Consider the following 20,145-nt stretch of genomic DNA (forward strand, 5'->3'; position numbering starts at 1 on the left):
TAATTTTGTGAAACGGCCCAATCGTGAATTGCTGGGGAAGCTTACAGTACATGCATGAACTTGCATGTTTTTCCACAACTCCCGTCCTTCTGAAAAATCAATTTCAACTCCAACATTCCTTTCTTTCATTGCCACTCAATAGAATATTATTCTGAATTACCAAAATACACCATAAATTTTAAATCCAGATCCCGAATAAGCTGGCTTCATGAACCCTTTGGCTAGTGACACCAGATGGGCCTAACATACAGCCTTGGGGGATTACATCAGACAGTAATCATTGGGTTATCAATTCCCCACTGGCAAGCTACCACAGGCATGAATTGTTATAGCACAGGAAAACACCAACCATCTCCCGAGATAATAATTAGTATCAACACAAGTTGTGTGAGTTTGTGCCCATTTTTTTCTCTGGATTAATTTCTCACAGGACACTGAATGTTATTTCAAATGAATTTTTCTTTTATCTCTTAAGGGTCTGTGATAACAGCATACAATGTATGTATATGGCATTTTCCCATCACGAAACCAGATAATGTGCGATCTTATTGGTGATGTGTGCTTGGAGTCCCTTTAAAATTTGTAAATTGCTTTTTGTTAAAATTATGAATAAATAATGATAATAATAAGTCCTTCCCCTTTGCATAATCAAAGGATGCATAGTCCCTGTTGACGTTCTGCTTAATTACAGGATCTGAAAATTCACTACAGATTATCGTGGCGTCTTTTCTATTGCAAATAGTCACTAGATGATTATCCTTAATTCAATGACATCATCTTTAATACATCTTCTTTATTATTATTCATACTACATGTATGTACTATCCAAAAAAAGAGAGACTAACTTTAAAATCAATTTGGATTCATACTCTTTCCTAGACCACCAACTAGGAATTTGTAAAATCTCTCATCACTAAAACTTGAACAGTATATAGTCCCTTTTTCTCATCACTTTTAATCCAATTTATGAATTCATCAACATTCATTAATATGACTCCAACAGTTCCAGGATTTGTATCCCTTTACAATCATCAGCATCACAATGAATGGTGTAAAAAGAAAGCTACCTACAGTGTGGAGTTCAGCTAGGGTCAAACAACATCTGAAAAATCACTCTTTGAGGACATGGCTGAAGCTGTGAAAGTTCCTCTTGGAAAAGTGTTGAGTGCCATGCGAAGCAAGTTTAATGACGTTTCCCTTCACACAAATTGTCCACAAAGATCTTCAGAACCTTGGTAACTCCCAAAGTTTGTCTTGAAGATTTTGTAGATCAAGCCATGGACGCATGCCGGCTGGTTCCTTTGACAAATTAGAGGGTACCTTGCTCGTTCCTTAATCAAAGAAATTGTCTATACAGCATTATGTAGAACAATGCAAAGGACATACAATAACTTGTTCCTTTCTACGTGAAAGGATCCTCACTTGTTTCATCATCAAAGGATATCCGCATGGTGTTTTACAGTTCAACACCAAAGCTTCAATGTTTCATCCAAGAGGTTTATAGATTCCACACAACAGGAACAAGGTGGTTTATCATAGAGATGTCTACCAACCAATCCTAAAGGTTCCGTGATGCCACAGCCTAGTGAATACAGAGCCCTCGCTTGTTCATCACCATCCAGCTAAGTCTCCTTGTTGTTGCCCCCTTCCGTCTTCTCATCTAGCTGCCCCTCTAGTGGGCTCGTCTGGGGGTTGGATCCAGGAGTGGAGGTGGTGGGGCTGGTGGTGCCGCCCTGCTCCGGACTATGGAGGGTGTTGTTGATGGTGTTTGGGTGCTTGTGAAGACTCCCAACCTGGCCGCCCGTGTTTGGAGGAGCATTGTGGGCCGGTTGCTGGTTGTTGGGCACTTGTGGCTGCATCTGGCTATTCTGAAAAACAAAAAGAATCCAAACACAGGTTCTAGAACAGGTTCAAAACAATCTTTTACCTGATTTGAAATAGATAGCAATTTTATCTACTGGTACAAAGACAAGACAGGATAAAAACAAACTTATATAAAGCAAATTATATAAAGCAACCTTGCTAGGTTCAAGTGACCTATGCTCAACAATAAGTTATCTTAAGTACACTACAGCCCCCATCACACTTATTTCGAATCTGCAGGAATCAAGCAGAAGCTGGAACGAAAAAAAATATTTTAAAAATCTAGAAATTTTTGGGAGGAACTTCTGAATTCACCAAACTTGAGTTGAAATTCAGTAAATTGACCAGGTAAATCATACACTAGTCAAAATGAACCGCAATGGAGTCGGATGGATAATTCGTTTTACATTCTAGGTGCATTCTAAATATTCTGACTGCATTCTGAGTGCATTCGAAATATTTTTGTAATTTCTTTTGGCCGTCCCGAAGGTTTTGGTCATGTTAAAAACATTCAAGGGGTATTTTTGAACGGTGTTCGAAGTAGAATTTTATGACCAACTGGTGGTCGAACAATAGTCCTTTCATTCCGGCCAATTCTGCTTGATTCGGAATAAATGTGATGGGGGCTTACCATATTATACCACTAGGTATTTCAAATTTCAGTATGAGGGGCCAGCTTCCAAGATACACACAATTTTCAGTTTCATTTTTACTTTTTATCATTTTCAAGAAAGAAATATCAAAATCAGTTTAAGGACGATTCCAATCAATCGTAACTATGGAAATCCATCAGTGTCATTATTTTTCTACAGGAAATTTGCAATATGTCCTTTGTATACAAAGGAGAACACACCACATTGTCAAGAAATCAATGAATTTATGGATATACATTAATATCAAGAATTTTTTTTTAACATGCATTTTATATGTTGACTTTGTTGACTTTCCATACTTGCGATTGATCGGATTAATCATAACTCTTTGGAAGATGAGGCCCGAGACCTGACTCTCAATAGACCAGTTTGTAGTTACTTCATGGACAACTTTGGTAAAATGACCTTTCATTTCTTTCATTATGATAGGCAGATTTCAAAGCAAGATATTACGTAAGCTTGCCTTACATAGCAGGATGAAGAAATTGAATAGACCAGGTGACTACAAAAGCACACCAATGAATGATTATGAAGGTATTTGTTGCATTCCTACTTTGAATGCATATCATAGCATGTTGCACAATGTACTTGGCAAACTGAAATACCAGTCTACGTGGACGCTTTGTTGTTTTTTGTGGATGTAAATGAAACTAGAATTCAAAAGAATATATGAATAATCAAGACATAAAAGTTGGTGCTTATCTCATTAGATTTTAAACCACCATGTCACTTAAATACAAATAACCTTCCTCTGATCATGCATAGAATCTTTTGATCATGCGCAGAAAGGAACTATGAGCTGACTTATTCATCACTTACTTGCGCTGTGACTGGTGGCTGTTGCTGCGACTGTTGCTGCGATGACGACGTTGAGGAGGAGGATGACGGTGGTGGACTGGGTTGCTGCTGTTGCTGGTTGTTGGGAGCCGTCTGTAGGTGTGGTAGGGATTGCGGGTACGTCGATGGGACGGGGGCTTCGTCCTGGGGATCGGAACCCTCGTGCTCATCCATCATCTCGGGTTCATCCGGTTCCTAATTATTAAATGGATTAATATTATTATTTATAATGATGATAATCTAAAAGCATTTGTATAGTGCCTTCTACCAACATAGATTTATATTACATAAGAACTAGAAATAGAATGAATAATGTGGAATTGCTCTCCACAAAATTCTTTGGGATTCCATTACATTTAGCCCAGCAAAAATGATTCAAGGACAATCTGTGGTATTCAGAGGTGATTTTGGCTGTGATTAGAGAGAAATTCGCTCAATGCTCTCACATATTTCCTATTCTTCTTTAACATGGCAATTGATACTCAACAGCCCATCAAATTCACGGATTCCATGGGAGATACCAGTGGATAGCAAAGTTACCATAACAGTAAATATTACAGGACAAAGCTCTGGGCCCTGTCTTACAAAGAGTTACAGATTTAGAACAATTGCAATTTGAGTTTGATTGTTAATACATTGCAACTACTAGTACTTTGTAAGACAGGGCCATGGTCTGGCCGTATCATTCCAAAACCTACCTCTTCAGGACAGAGCTGGCAAGCCTTCTCTAGCGTAATACGAGCGCTGTGTGACCTCTCTAGGAAGTACCCATTGGATATCTCATTGCTTTGAGCTGGGGGTGACCAGCTGTTGTAGGTGTACTGTGTGTTGCCAGAGTACGGTCTCTGTAAATAGTAATGGAAAAATGGAAAAAAAAATGGTAATATTCACATCATGTTGTAAAACAGCAAGTTATCATCCTATTTTGGGGCAATTTTTGATGGTTACTAGTTAGCATTCATAAGTTTATTTGAAGAATAAGACTACAAGATAATTACGGTTACTGCTGAATACGACAACACACTGTCTAACAGCCTCCAATGACTTTCTTTGAAACACAGTGATATAGCAGTTGGGTTGAAAGTGTTGCAATCCCTACGATGTTTTTGTACAGATGAACCCTTAGCCCATTCAAACAAAAAAAATACACATGTAGCTCTCTTGAGAGATCACTTCATTACAAGGAAAGATAGAAATATTGATAAATGGTCCAAGGCATCCCTGTCATGCATTGTTCAAGCAATGAAAATCCTAGATGGCTTGAGAGAAACAGTGGTAGTATATAACAAGGTTTATACTCAATCCTCTCCAACTACATATCTCATTGTCATATCGCTATACAACAGTTCAAATGAACACAGACAAATTAATGATTGACACAGACACTGCAGCCATTACAGAATAAAACAAATAATGTCCACACTTATGACCTACCCTATCTAATTCATCTCCAAGCCATTCCACAGCCCAGTTCCACTTCCTTTTCAGATCGCCATGTGACTGAAGCAATCTGTGCGCCGCCTCGCAATTACTGAACAGCGCCACCATGCACTTGATGCACTGGTACGCACGCTTCTGATAGTGCGTCTTCGAACGTTGGATCGTGTCGAAGAGGCCGTCACGATCATCTGGGATTCCTGGGAGGAAGACAAAGAAACGTATTGAAAAGGCGGCATCATGGTCCGATGGTCGAACTGGTTCTTTTCAATTAGAGGGCCATGGGTTCAAATCCCAGCCAAGGCCTATTTTCTTTCAACAAGATATTGATAGACGTTGTGCTACACTCAGCCCGGTAGAGGTGAGTGTGTACCAAGCAGGATCAATTCGTTATGGGCCCCTGGATACATAGACTGCCACTTTGTGATACAACATTTGCACCTGTGACATTTGCTCCGGTCTTAATATCTCAGGGAGCATAGGGTTAGAATTACAACTATAATCAAGCTTTTGATTCAGAATAATGTAAATATAATAATCAGGGTTTATTTAATTTGTTAGATTAGGTGTTAGATTTGGCTTGACGTGCAGATTTTCAATCGGAGCAATTGTCTTCGGAGGAAATGTCATGAAACCCCATGAATAGACAACTAGGTAAACTGCCCTTTACAAATAACATAATTATCATTCAAGTTGATTTAACAAAGTATCGATGTAGTTACCTTTTAAGCTTTGGTAGGAGGGGCAAGTGGTATTCAAAATATAAGGGTTGAGGCAGAGGAAAGAAAGAGAATAAGTCTTACCTTTGAGGGCATTGAGGATGCGATGGTTCTGCCAGGAATCCTGCAGGAGCAGGATCTGTAGTAGGAGGTCCATGTAAGGTCTGAGCTCGTAGGTATAGGAGTAGGCAACCTGCCACAGGAGTTCACCTAGAACAACCAACGTGAAGTTTGGATTCTCCCAGCTGCAAAACTATACGGGAAAATGAAAAAAAAAGACAACAATGGATAGCATACATGGTCTTGAAAATAAGGAACTCCAATGAGATTTGGTGTGCCTTCTATGTTATTTTTCTCAGATCTATTAATCAATTATTTAATAATATTCCGCACAATCATAATAGCAATATTTAGTTTATTGGTTTCATTCGATTCCAGTTGAAATTATTCTTTACAATTAGCAGGACAAGAGCGAATCACAATCTGTATTATGGACATGAGCATGCCATTGGTCACAAATCTTTGTATTTCTTTGTTTTGATAATTTTCCTGAATCTGTTAACATGAAAATGTCATCTTGTTCATGGTGGTATTTCTCTTTGTATTATATGTATATACTCTTATATTATGGGTAGTTTTACGTGTCACAGTGCCCACCAAGCAGTGGCGTACCTAGGATTTTCCATAGGGGGGGGGGGCAAATTCAAGTTCAAAGGAGCGGGCCACTTGTGGTTTGTCAAGGATCAGTTGTGACTCGTCGGGGGGGGGGGGGGCAGGGATACCCTTGCATGGGGCGTGACTTGTCAGGAGGGGGCAGTCTGCCCCAAGGTGTGTCTGCATGATAATTTTATCATTCAACTTAAAAAAGCAGTAAAAACAGGATGAGAATGTTCTTGGGCAAAGGATTTCACGTTTAAAAACAAAAAAAAATAATCAAAAAAAATATTGAAAAATAAATAAATGAAGAAAAACAAATCTAAAAAAATAAAATGAGGAAAACAAAAATCTACCAAAAAAGAAAAAAAAAGAATTTCATGCCTGACACACCTCATTGATCGGATACTTACTTTGAGAAGTTTGGGCGTCTCTTCTGAGTTATTACAGTCCTCGATGAGTTTCTTGATGTAGGCCCCACGTGAGAAGAGAAGATCCGCTACCTGAGGCTGAATAGCCATGATAGGCTTGGAGCACATGTGGTCACCGTGAGGGTTGGGTAGAGGATTGGCACCCTAGGAGAGAAAGGGGGATAATATCAAACAAATAATAATTATTAGGGTATTTTTATACAGTGTGTATAAAAAACAAGTTACACTTAGAAAATATCCTGTAAAATTATACATTTGTAATATCTTGAAGATTTTTCCACATTTCAACATTAGTACAGATCCATTTAAGCAAATGACGATATAACTGTCGAAAATATTTCCGCTTGAGAGAGCACAACTTACTTTTGAAGTTAGTGAAAAATGATCTGCACAGAATTTTGAAATAGTTATGCGAATTAAGTATACCTTAATCCTGAAGAATGTGTTGAATTTAGGGTTAGGAGATTATGTTGTATACAGATATTGCCTACCTAGAGTTTGAATATAACATTTCCTCTCCCCGATGGAGTTATATTTTTCCCAAGGGAATATATTTTGCCCGAAGCGCGCAGCGCTGAGGGAAAATATTATCCCGAGGGAAAAATATAGCTTCGGAGGGGAGTTGAAATGTTATTTATTAAAACGATAGACCAGGCAATATCTGTTATATTATATAGTATATGTGGATTCGCCATCAGAAATTGCATTCATCATCTGTTTCAAGAGCGAAATTCTTGCTACAGCTCTAATCCGTCTACGTCATAATAGATTTTTTTTTTGAAAATACATCAAGCGCGTTCTTCATGCAATCGACGCGTTAACACTAGCGCGTACATCAAATAAACTATCTTGTTGCGCAACTTGTATGCAGCGAGTGACGTCACCTTAGGTGATATAACGCCGCAATTGAAAATACTACGCAGTATATTCCCTGAGGTGACGTCAAAACCTAGAATATAACAAATGCGATCCTGGCAGCTATGGTCACGTGATGGCGTGTTGACCTATCACTGATTCGAATCTACATAGCCTATGTAATATTATATTACATTGTATTATATTGTATGTTCTAACTCTGTGGCTTGAAACCAACGTCCCTCTTGTTGAAAGGCAAGAGTCGTTACCACTAGACCACAACGCCCCCACGATTCAGTTTTCATCATGATGATCGTATTTACATTCATGAACATGGTATTCATCATCTTGAACATCGAGATTTACCAACAGATCCCTCATTCACCCCAGACAAATTAAATATCTAGTTAATTATTCAAGTTGTGTTTTTTGTGGAATTGCATAATCACATTAAATTTGGCTGTTTTCATGGATGGATGTATAAATGATAATACTAGATTTGAATCACTCAATAAGCAGGCCTTCTGAATATAACATAAGGTTCCATGAGCCTTATTACAACAGGAGGGCTAAAGATATTTGTTTGACCCAACCCATTCAAATTTTTTTTTCAATTTGATATTGCTGATTGACAAAAGTATATGAATATACTTGAAAATCTAACACTGATTCTAGAAATGGTAACCACTGAACTTCCTCTGCCCAAATTGGGAAGTTACATAAAATGACTTTGGAACTGTTTTTTGGCTGGCGGAAGAATTAGGGCTATTTTACTGTTTCAGTTGATAAATTTGATCCCATCATAGTTATCTTCATAAATTGCAATTTATCTTTAAAATGAGCTGGCTACAATACCCTTCTCTGGTCATATATGGAATGTCAGATATGTATCCCATCCAATGGTAGTAAACATATTTTTTTATGAATTTTTCAAAAGGGCCAATGACCACACAAGTCTATGGGGAATGTTTTACGCACGTAACGCCATAACTCACCGCCATGGATGACTTCGTCCTGGAAGAGACGTCACAGCATCTGATAAGAAGAGAGACGACCGAGTAGAGCTTACTCAGTTCAGCATACTGGTACTTGATGGGGGGACCCGGTCCTTCATCTAGGGCTACTAACATGAACGTCGCAGGAACGTTCAACTTCAGCAGTTGTGTCCTCTGAAAGATATTGGGGAGAAGAAGAAATAACCAATTAAAGGTCAAGTCCACCCCAGAAAAATGTTGAATTGAATAAATAAAGAAAAATCAAACTATCATAATGTTGAAAATCGGATGTAAAATGAGAAAGTTATGACATTTTCAATAATAAATATACTAAAATACAAAATATAGAGTGAGTGAATGACATCATCAGTCTCTTCATTTGCATACTGACCAGGATGTGTATGTAACTGTTTTGTGACATTAAGCGAAACTTGAAAATGTCGTAACTTTGTTATTTTACATCCGATTTTGATGAAATTTTCAGTGTTATTCATGTGGGATTTTTCTCTTTTTATTAAAATCAACTTTTTGTTGGGGTGGACTTGTCCTTTAACAAGATATTTAGAGCATCTGTGGGTGTGTCATCACCTAGTCATTAAACCAAATTTGTTCTGAAGTGGATAGAGCTAAAATAAATTTGTCGCACGCACCACGAACTGTCCTCTCTGCGCACTTTGATGCGAAAGTTAAGCGCACTGTATCTATTCCACGAACCGTCCTCTGTTACGTTGCCCACTGTGGTGTAAATAATTCACTTCAAGAAAATATAAAGATAAGGGATGAAACTTTGGAACCTGAAATTTTGAACAAAGACACCGATTAATAATTTGCTCTCCTAGTAGGTGCAGTTATTGCTGGTTAAAAAAAACCCTTTTCTTTAAATTTGTTTTCTGCAAAAATAACTTTCGCATAGAAGTGCGCAGAGAGGACGGTTCGTGGTGCGTGCAACGAATTATGTGATACATCGTCACACTGCACATAAACTGTTTGAATACCATAACCATTACCATTATCCGATCACTAAACAATGGCATGAACTCACCTCCCACCGAAAAATGTACTGAAAATGTTGATACTATCTTCAGGGTATCATGCGGTGAAATACCTGAATAAGCCATTTTATTTCTTCTATTCTTTACACACACTAAATTGGCAACAGTGTGCAAGAACCTAAACCACTCTTTCAAAATGAGAATTTGGTAACTTCTTGCTAATATCTTGCTTTTTTCTTTTATTTAACTGACAACTTTTAAATCCATATTTGAATCTGTCAAAGTATTAAAATGAATGGAATATTAACAATTGTTGCCAATTTGAGAAGCGAGATATTTTGACTCTACTCACCTCGACAACTCCTAGATTAGCGTACATCTGGAAGAGTTGGAAGTACTGCGTCAGGTGTCTACCATGCTCAGACACTTCCTTCTTTAATAGATCTAATACTGCCCTCAACAGGTGATTGCTTAGCGTTGTTGAGCTGTCAGGTGACACCGACCCTGTAGAAGGAAAGAGATTTGGAAGTTGTGAATTTGTGAGTTTCATAACACAAAGAAAGAATAAAGACTAATAAGTATTAAGTAAAACATTATGTAAAATCCCAGTTCAGGAAATAGTCTCATAAAGTACACTCACGACAATGGTGAATGTAATCTTTACATATCTATATAACATTATTTGACAATATGTTTCTGGGTATTCTGGTTGTATCAATAGAAATCCAATGACCATCATGTTTTTTTAAAACCCAAATTTACCATACACCTTTGATTGTTAGATGGAAGGGTTTAAAGATAAGTTCCAGTTTTGGTAACGATCTCAAAGTGACTTTTTACAGAATCTAATATAATGACCACCCAAGTGTCTGTTTGTATAAATAAAAAATATGTGCCAAAGGATTCTGGGAGATATTGTGTAATTGCTGAGAAATAGGGAAAATAAGCGCGGATTTGGTCACTTCCGTCGGGTCTTTATTCCAGCAATAATAATACACTGTCCCACGTGTGCCTATCTGTGTTGGTGATCTTCAGTGTGAACGTTTTTCAGCGTAGATTTCAAGATTTCACAAAGTTCAGTTTATGTAACGGTACCACATCTAGATCCTCGATGATATACTGACAATTAAGCCTGGTTTTACAGACTTTCTCATGAAATCATTGTTTACTGCAACTACTGGCATTTCTCTTTAAGACCAGTCCCACTGCACCTTCAGATGCAGAGAGGATGTAAAAGGGAAAAGAATCTTGCCATCCAATGGAAAACAATATGTATCCGTTGTTTACTATTTGCATAGCACAAGTTTCATACGCTCTATATCCGTCGAGCATCCGTCCACTGTGATTTCATTGTTCGCCCATTTTGTCCATTGTCTGGGAGCGGATGAAAGCAGATGGAGCCACCCCAAAATTTTGCTGTCCGCTGTATCCCTTATGGGTATGTTTTGTGTCCGTTGGCCAGAAGGACCAGGTGGGTGGTTCATAAAGCTGTTCGTAAGTTAAGGGCGACTTTGAAGGATCACCAGTCGTTCTTAAAGTCGCTATGACCTTACAAGCAGCTTTATGGCCAACAGGCCTTTATATCAAGACTATCATAATATTCCATGAGGTCCACTCTATTCCGAGTACAGTTCTACTGTAATATACCTTGTAAGGATGGCTGAAATGCTCCATCTTGCTGAGAGAAGTGGGCCAGGATGACAATCACTTTAGCAAAGGCATTCCTCACCTAATACATAATAGGAAAAGAATCGGGTCAAATTGTCTACTCAACAGAGGGTGGAAAAGGAACATATGATCCGAGATACAGTTCAATTGCTTGTATACCAAGTGAATATATAAAACAAGAAAACAAGTGGGTGTCTTGTAAAGCTGTTCATAAGTTACGGGCAACTTTACAAATGACTGGTGATCCTTTCTTGAGGTGACTTTTCATACCAAAATTCCATTGGTGTGGATTTTGCTCCTGAAAAAGGATCACCAGTCGTTTGTAAAAGGACAAGTCCACCCCAACAAAAGGTTGATGTGAATAAAAAAAGAGAAAATCCAACAAGCATAACACTGAAAATTTCATCAAAATCAGATATATTAGAAAGTTATGACCATTTAGACTTCCACTTATTTTTCACAAAATAGTTATATGCACAATTTATTCACATGAAAAATGAGAGAACAGATGATGTCCCTCACTCACTATCTCCTTTGCTTTTTATTGTTTGAATCATACAATATTTCAATTTTTGCAGATTTGCCAAGGTCCAACTTGAATGAACCATAAAATGGTATGGTAATGGTAATTCCACATCTTCAGGGAGGAATAAAACTTTGTTTTGCAGGACAATGAGGAGAAAAGTAGAATATTTTCATATTTAATATAATAAAATACAAAAGAAATAGTGAGTGATGTCATCAGTCTCCTCATTCACATGTTTTGTGAAATTAAGCAAAACTTTTAAATGTCACAACTTTCTTATTTTACATCCATTTTTGATGAAATTTTCAGTGTTATGATTGTTGGATGTCTCTTTTTATTCAAATCAATATTCTGTTGGGGTGGACTTGTCCTTAAAGTCACCCGTAACTTACGAACAGCTTTATGAAATACCCACCAGGTAGTTAGAACTTACCTCTGAGCTTGGACAATCTAGGAGATACTCCGAGAACCTGGCTGGTTCTGAGAAGAGCATGTTTTGTGCAAACCACCTCCGTACCATCTTACTGACCCTCAGGAGGATATAGAGGGCGTCATACCAGTCGTTGGCCGGCCCTCTGTACAAAGAACACAATGAAAATAACGTCAAGTTTCAGAAATCATGTAGAATCATTACATTGTCATCCATTTATCCATCCATAGAGCATGTGGTATGGTGCCTGGAGCACTTTGCAATTTGCTCCAATAGATATGGGCTCTTTAACAGTCATTAGATTCCACGAGACAAGTTGAGCAAGTAGAACAGTCAGAATTCATGAACAAAATAAATAAGCCTTTATTTTTGTCTTGAATATCGAAAGAAATTTGATTATCATTTAGAAAAAAAACAGGAATGAGCCTGGATGCAAGAATTAATTAGTATAATAGAGGACTTTCATCAAATTTCAAGCTGTTTTCTACTATTATTCATATATTCATCAACATTATATTATTACCTTATAAAACGTAGACCTTTCATCATTTTGAGAGGGCATAGAAATAATAACACACAACTGTTATGCCTTGAAGCAGTCTAAATGCCCTTGGCTTTGCCTCATGTGGAAACTGTTCCAAAGGTAACTCATGTGTATAAATCTTACTAATGCCCTGGAAGGTGTGCATTATATGTATACTATTGACTGGTACATACCTGAGTGTTTTCTTGGTATGAAGACCGACTGTGAAGAGAAACCTTGATGCTAGCTGAATACTGAGCATTGCTAGCTCCTCAGACTCAGTTGTCTACAGAGAGATAAAGTACAAGAGAATAATTTGAAATCAGCACATATCTTCACTTAAAGGGATGGTCCAGGCTGGAAATATTTATATCTCAATTCATAAAGTAAAGTGCTGAAATCGGATCACAAATAACGAAGTTATTGAATTTTAAAGATTTGCATTATTCCGGTGAAACAATTCTAAGCATGTCTTTATGAATATTCGTCAGGTAGGCTGATGATGTCATATCCCCACTTGTTCTTTTGTATTTTATCATATGAAAGCAGGTTTATTCAAATCTTTTCTACCAAGAACTAAAAGAATTGGATTGACAACTGATTAAGTGCATTAGTTATTTATACCCGCAACTTATTTCATCATCACATCATTTACACATGTATGAAAAAATGAAACATATGATTTCATGTAATAACATAACAAAAAGGAAAGTATGGATGTGATATCATCAGCCCACCTAATAAATATTCATGATGATGTGCATAAAACTATTTTCACAAAATATTGATAAACTTTAAAATTCAATAACTTTGTCATTTGATATCTGATTTCGATGAAATTTTCGGTATTTTGATTTGTGATTTTACTTTATTTAATCAGATATAGATATTTTCAACCGGACCATCCCGTAAATATTCCAGAAGTGAGCTGATGACATAAGCTCAAATATGAGAGTATCCAAAAAATAATGAACAGGAGTGGTATTCTGAAACAATTCTTATCTCTCATACCAGCAAACATTCAATTAACTTGCAGAACATCAAATAATAATTACAGTAATAATAGTTACACTTAAATAGCGTTTAGTATTTATAAGCAATTTACATTGTAATCATTACAACCCCGATCATTGGATCCTGGCATTTTCAAAAATTTTGTAAAACAAGTGCACACCAAGCTACCCAGAATGCATATAGCATTTTTATTTATTTGACTTTTCACGTATAGTCAGGCACCTTAATAGACCACTTGACCACAGCACCTCCTGGCATGCCCAAACAAAACGTATGCACTTTCTCCACTCACTGGGGAGTATTCCAACAAGGGTTCTAAGACTCAATTGCTAGGCATATCAGGCTTTCGCATCCTACTGGATACCCATTTAACACCTGGGTGGAGAGTGGCAAAGTGTGGCCTTGCCTAAGGACGCTAGGCCATGGTGGGATTCGAACACATGACCCTCTGATTACAAGGCGAGATTCAGAACCACTAAACCACAATGATTGTAAAGAAAATGCATTTAACTAAATGATTGCCAATTTGGTTTGAAGCCTATTCTATGCAATAACCTCTACTGTTCATCCGATTTCTGAAGAATTCTAAATCTGTTGCCCCTTTGAATTTTTAAAAACTTTATTATCAACTTAATATTAGGATGAATGTACACTTTTATTGGTAGAACCTTGTGAAACCTTGCATTTATATATTCAGAAACAGGTGAACACTTCATAGTGACAAGCACTGACTAAATCTACAACTTTACATCTTATCCGAGGGACTTACCAGCTGCAGCTCCTGACCCTGTGGTGGATTGAAGAGCCCTGCATTGCAGGTGACCAGCTTTCGTACAAACTGAAAGTATTCTGGACTGTACTGCATGCGGCTATGCATGAACTGTATGTTCTGCTTGCGGACACTGCGCTGGATGGCCGGAGGCATCTTGTACAGCATCTTAGGGGCTTCAAAATGGGGCAAGGCAAAGAAACACGAAATGAAAAGACTTTGTTCCTTGTCACACCGTAAAAATTGCTTTATACAACTTTCCATACTATATGTCCTGATCTTGTCTTGTTTAAAAGTTTAAGCAAATATTTGAACATTTAAACAGCAATGTTCAACATTTGATATTTATTGTTGAAAGTGCTGTATTATATAATACCCATTCAAATTATATAACAATAATTATAACAATAACAATAATAACAAAAACTGTTCTCCCAGCGGGCCCTGCTATTATTATTACCCTGGCTTTAGCATGGCTACCTACCGGATACCCATTCTCCTCACCTGGGTAGAGAGCAGCACAATGTGGATAAATTTCTTGCCGAAGGAAATTACGCCATGGCTGGGAATTCGAACCCACGACCCTCTGTTTCAAAGTCCGGAGACTAATCCACTGGGCCATAACGCTCAACATGCATATGTTGCATTATATTGCATAGAATGAATACAGGTTGCTTACCATAATTTTTATTTCACTTTCACGTTAAATATTCAATCAATGATGCATAGATCCGTTACATCTGAATGATGAATCATGCTATCTTACCTATTGTGAGACCTTCAAACTCCTTGTCAAGTTCCTTCTTGTTATTATCCATCCTTTCATAGAGTAAGATGTAGGCATTCCACCATCTCTTCTGTCTTCTGTATGACATCCTACACAAAGGTTTTTAACAACAAATAAAACAAAAATAAGAGAAGATATGCACAAGAAAATGACTAGGGCCCGTATTCTGAAGTCAGGTTTAACTTAGACTCAGGTTTAAAGTTGTAGTTTAAGTATGGGAAGCCAAAAGTATCAAAATTTTGTATTAAGTTGTACGTTTCTCATGTTTACTGTGCTCTTTCCTGATTCATCGATGGTGAAGACAATAATCTATATATACTTCCTAGACAATAATAAATGATTTGAGAGCCAAATGAGCTGAAATTTGATATCTCTACTGTTAGTGATTTATGTGACAATTGGCTGTCCATACTTAAACCACAACTTTAAACCTGAGTTTAAGTTAAACCTGACTTCAGAATACGAGCCTAGGTCTTTAATAAAATGCACATGTTAAGACAGGGGTGTAATTACATGTATACTTCAGTATGTTTGATTTTTTTTATTGGAACTTTTCTTCGATGTACACTTACAGTTGAATGCTCTGATCAGGAATAGTCTTAATCATGAATTAGAAGGTTTATCTTTCCTCAAACAAGAACATAAACAGCATCTTCATGAATCACTGTCAGAAATAGTTCAGCTTAGCTTGGATTTTAATGCTTTCTTTTTAATATCATAATGTAATGTACAGCTATGTACTTTATTGATGACTTTCTGAGTTTTTTTTAGTATCCAAATTCTATCATGCAATTTTACTTTTACTTTGGAATCCTGTCAGAATTTTCTTGTTCAATATTCACTTGAATTTTATTTTACATCTGCATTATGTTTTTTTTTTATAATTGATGAATAAAGGGATTGAAATCATGATTTATTATACATTTACAGTTAACTTTCAAGTTAGCCAGCACAAAACAAGTAATGGCAATTCAGGTCTCATGATGTTTTCAAAAGTTAAAAAAAATAACAATATATACATGTAATCAATCTCATGCACTATTTTTAATAACTGAAATAAATTCATTTACTAATACCTCCATAACAATGAAAGTGAGAGAGCAAAATGAGAGGTCCATCCTGAGATGTTTCACCACGTGTTCAACTTTAGATTCAAACATAGGTGGCTATGATCATAAAGAAATCTCACTGAAAAACTACACATATTAACGGGGCGTTGCAAGAAACTTGCGATCAATTGCAAGTTTATTTTCTGTCCCTTAATCAGTCACAAGTCTCGAAAGTAATTGATTCTTAATCTGCTTTTTTAAACAAAGAATGTAATCTGATTTGCTATGGTTAAAACTGATCTATCACTTGTGACAGTGCAACAGAATATATGCAACTGATTGCCAATATTTTCTTGCAACACCCCTTAAGAAACAATCATTATTATTTCCCAATTTCTTGCCAAAGTCAAGTATTTCATATCTTTTCTATTTTTTACGAATTCCTGGCATCAAATTTAAGATTCAAAACAATTCCCCTTTTAACTTGTATCTTACATATTTTAAGGGTTTTATCTCAAGAACTAAAGAAGCAAACACTAACTATGGATTTATTGTGATCTAACTATGACAATAGTAAGTCATATGACAAGTCACATGACACTCACCTTTTTAGCATGTGATCAAAGACTTCACCCATGAACTCTCCTCCAAAACATTGGTTCTTCATCTCCTGCAACGAAAAAAGGGAAGAATTACATTCAGTCGTTTTTACATATACTTCCATTGACGAGTGGATACCATGCGCGACCATTGGGTCTCGAAAAGCACCCCTAACAAATATTATCCACATTCCGAAAATGCACCCCTTAACAAGTATTGGTGTGTGAAATCCTATCCTTAATAAGTATTCCAAACAAAACGATACCCTTGGCAAGTAATTGAACCCCTAAACAGGTACAGCGATATTTTGTTATGTCACGGACGTCGCGGTTTTACCTTAATTTACCTACATCATTGGGTTTAGGGCCCCCACCTCCCACACCTCGCGCAAATCGGACTCTAAACACGTAGTGTTGACTGTTGAGGTAAAAAGTACATCCTTTATAGAACATTTGGGTCTTTTTACCCTCACTAATTTGACCCTAAACTTGTAGCTTTCCTAGAAAAATAGATACCTTTTTTCGTTATTATAGTGTTTTTGACACCCTTGTTACCTTACATACATAACGTGCCCTATCTTAAAAAAGACATCCTTTTTACATGTTTTTTTGGTCGCACATGGGATCCACTTGTCAATAGTTTTACCAAGGACCCTACTACTCACTGGGCCAGAAGAGAAGCTGGATTAGTTTAAAGTCCCTTATGTGCTGTGCAATATAAAAGCCTGAAATGTGATCTTGTCAGGGCATTACATCAGGCAAAAACCTGAAGAACTGGTACCTCTGTTCATTATGACGACCAGTTCAGGGACTTGTTTGGGCAGAACAGGAGCAGTAATGAAGTCAAAATAGGCAGACCAAGCAAAGGAGACAGTATCTGCAAGACTTTACCAATGACTTGGATCGAGAGAAAGATGAAGGTGGAAAAATTTGGTTTAAGACCAGTCTTCAATCCTATCTCTAAAAAATAACTCTTATTAAATACCCTTGACAATGTGTATTATTTGTACATTACTGTTATTCATCTGGTTTAAAATACTACAATCATTGAAGAAGAATATAATTTACCTCATCATCTTCCATCCGGCACTCTGTCACTTCTCCATCATCAAACTTATACCATTTACCCTGCTGGTTCCCGTCACCACCGTTCCTGAAATATCAAAGAAAATGAGAGAAAACAACACAATTTTAGGGATTTCCTGGCATTTTAATGAAGATTCATCTACTCATAATCCAAAACAATATTGGTGATTTACGTATGGATGAATGTGTCCCCTGCTTGTCTCTACAACCACTATTCCTAGTCTATGAGGGAGCGTTGTGATGAAGCGGTTCAAACTCTCGTCTGTGTGTTTGAATCCCACAGCAGCCTCGTGTCCTTTGGGCATCAATCCACAATTAGCCACTCTCCACCCAGGTGTTGAATGGGTACCCAGTAGGATGTGAAAGCCTATGTAGTATGCCTAGCAATTGAGTCTTAAAACTCTTGTTGGAATACTCCCCAGGGAGAGGAGAAAATGCTTACATTGTGCTGGTACGCCAGGATCTGTTGACCGGGATAATGATAATTGCAATGTAAAGCCATTACTATGGAGAGATTTCCCTAATTGATTTCATTTATTCATTTATTTCCCTAATACATTTATTACACTTTCATTCTTATGCATATTTATGTCAACTACAGTACGTCTTCCTTGCCATAATGCACATTTAAAGTTGCATTGAGACTTTCAGAGATTTTGGAGATGCCTTGGCCAAGAGGTCTTAGGCGCTCGACAAGGCACAAAAACTTTGCATGAATGGAGACCAAATGGCCCGAATTCACAAAGGTGGTTTTGAAAACCCACGGTTGAGTCCATGGTTTATGCAGATTCCCTGTATAAATTACGCTTAATTCAGCACGATTTTGCCACAGTGCACCAAATTGATGCCTGTTTCCATGGTTGGATACGCTATTTGATTAATGAGTCCACTGTTTAAAGAGTGGACTCATTAATAAAATAGCATGGATATCCATGGCAACAGACGTCCACTTAGCGCACTGTGACAAAAGCGTGCATCAGCATTGGACATTTTTTATACACGCAGTAAAATAAGCATAATTTATACAGGAAATCTGCATAAACCATGGACTCAACCATGGGTTTTCAAAACCACCTTTGTGAATTTGGGCCAATAGGTCTGTCCCAGATGTAAATAACCATATCTGATAAACAACTGTGAAAAACCAAACACACACACATACTTATCTAGATATATAATACCTAATATTTATAATGTGCTTTTCCAAAATGGCCCAAAGGAATAATAATTTCAATTTACCTAATACATACAAAAATATACACAAATATATACAAATGAAGGCAGTTGCCTAAAACAAAATAGGAACTGCTTGAACAATTCAATTATTGGGGATTGTCTTTATAAGAGAGGGAGTTTGTTCCATTCCATTGGGGATGCAACAGTGAAAGTTCTATCTCTGGTCTGCTTTTATTTAGTTAGAAATATTAAATTAGGTGGGTCTTCAAAGGATCTATTTCTTCTACTTGGGACATATATTTTCTTAACAATCAGACAATAATTCAGACAAATCATTTTCTTCCCGTGTATGATTTTCCACTATGCAGACTTTAGCCAGATTATATGAATGCGTTGAGACATGATATTCTTACCTATGTAGAATGTATGAATAATAGTGTCCACCACTGGCTTGTCCGCTATGTACAACGACTCCTACTAATCTATACTTGGTACTTCTTGATCCTCCTTCCTCTTCTTCCTCACTATTCTCTCTCTCGTCATCCTGGATGATCTCACCTAAGAAAAAATAGAATTTCCAAAGTTTGACATTTTTTTTCAAATAGAAAAGTAGACTCAAGTGAATGATGCCTTCAGATATTACTGTTGCAGTTAAGAAAATTTCCTGCAGTAAGAATTTGCCCTGTAGCAATTAGCTTTGAGACTTCGAAAAATTGTCATCATCATAATCATCACCACCACCACCACTACCACCGTAATGATGATGATGCACCTCATTTGTATAGCACCATATATCTGTAAAAGACATTCAAAGGCGCATTGGAGGAGCCAGCCAATCTGGGTGGCCTACATCATCATCATCATCATCTTCCAGATCAGTATATCGTCATCATCTTCTAGATCAGTATAGGGTGTTGAAGATTGGCCATTAATATACCCTCATAGCAACGTTTAATAAGTATCCTGACGTGGAGCATTAATAATCCAATTTAGTATTAGAGACCTTGCTGAATCAAGGCACACCACCTTTAAGTTTTGATTTCTATACAGTGAAGCTCAAAAGGTAGTCAACCCCAACAGAC

The 20,145-nt window shown here is 37.1% G+C and overlaps 1 protein-coding gene across 2 annotated transcripts in view; it reads right to left on the bottom strand.

Annotated features, from left to right (window-relative positions):
- LOC121429594 (probable ubiquitin carboxyl-terminal hydrolase FAF-X) overlaps positions 1 to 20,145 on the bottom strand; it is a 93,506-nt gene continuing 73,361 nt past the window's right edge. For both annotated transcript variants that reach the window (XM_041626703.1, XM_041626702.1), the window contains 16 exons: positions 19,477 to 19,621; positions 17,870 to 17,954; positions 16,808 to 16,872; positions 15,133 to 15,242; positions 14,367 to 14,542; positions 12,778 to 12,869; positions 12,064 to 12,205; positions 11,084 to 11,165; positions 9,789 to 9,940; positions 8,445 to 8,618; positions 6,577 to 6,738; positions 5,594 to 5,762; positions 4,788 to 4,990; positions 4,052 to 4,198; positions 3,336 to 3,548; positions 1 to 1,868 (listed from right to left, as the gene is read on the bottom strand). In XM_041626703.1, coding sequence (XP_041482637.1) covers positions 1,623 to 1,868; positions 3,336 to 3,548; positions 4,052 to 4,198; positions 4,788 to 4,990; positions 5,594 to 5,762; positions 6,577 to 6,738; positions 8,445 to 8,618; positions 9,789 to 9,940; positions 11,084 to 11,165; positions 12,064 to 12,205; positions 12,778 to 12,869; positions 14,367 to 14,542; positions 15,133 to 15,242; positions 16,808 to 16,872; positions 17,870 to 17,954; positions 19,477 to 19,621 — 2,363 coding nt within the window. In that variant the 3' untranslated portion in view covers positions 1 to 1,622. The remainder of the gene's footprint in view (positions 1,869 to 3,335; positions 3,549 to 4,051; positions 4,199 to 4,787; positions 4,991 to 5,593; positions 5,763 to 6,576; positions 6,739 to 8,444; positions 8,619 to 9,788; positions 9,941 to 11,083; positions 11,166 to 12,063; positions 12,206 to 12,777; positions 12,870 to 14,366; positions 14,543 to 15,132; positions 15,243 to 16,807; positions 16,873 to 17,869; positions 17,955 to 19,476; positions 19,622 to 20,145) is intronic.

Source organism: Lytechinus variegatus, chromosome 16 (genome assembly GCF_018143015.1).
Source record: "Lytechinus variegatus isolate NC3 chromosome 16, Lvar_3.0, whole genome shotgun sequence".
In the NCBI taxonomy this organism is placed as follows: domain Eukaryota; kingdom Metazoa; phylum Echinodermata; class Echinoidea; order Temnopleuroida; family Toxopneustidae; genus Lytechinus; species Lytechinus variegatus.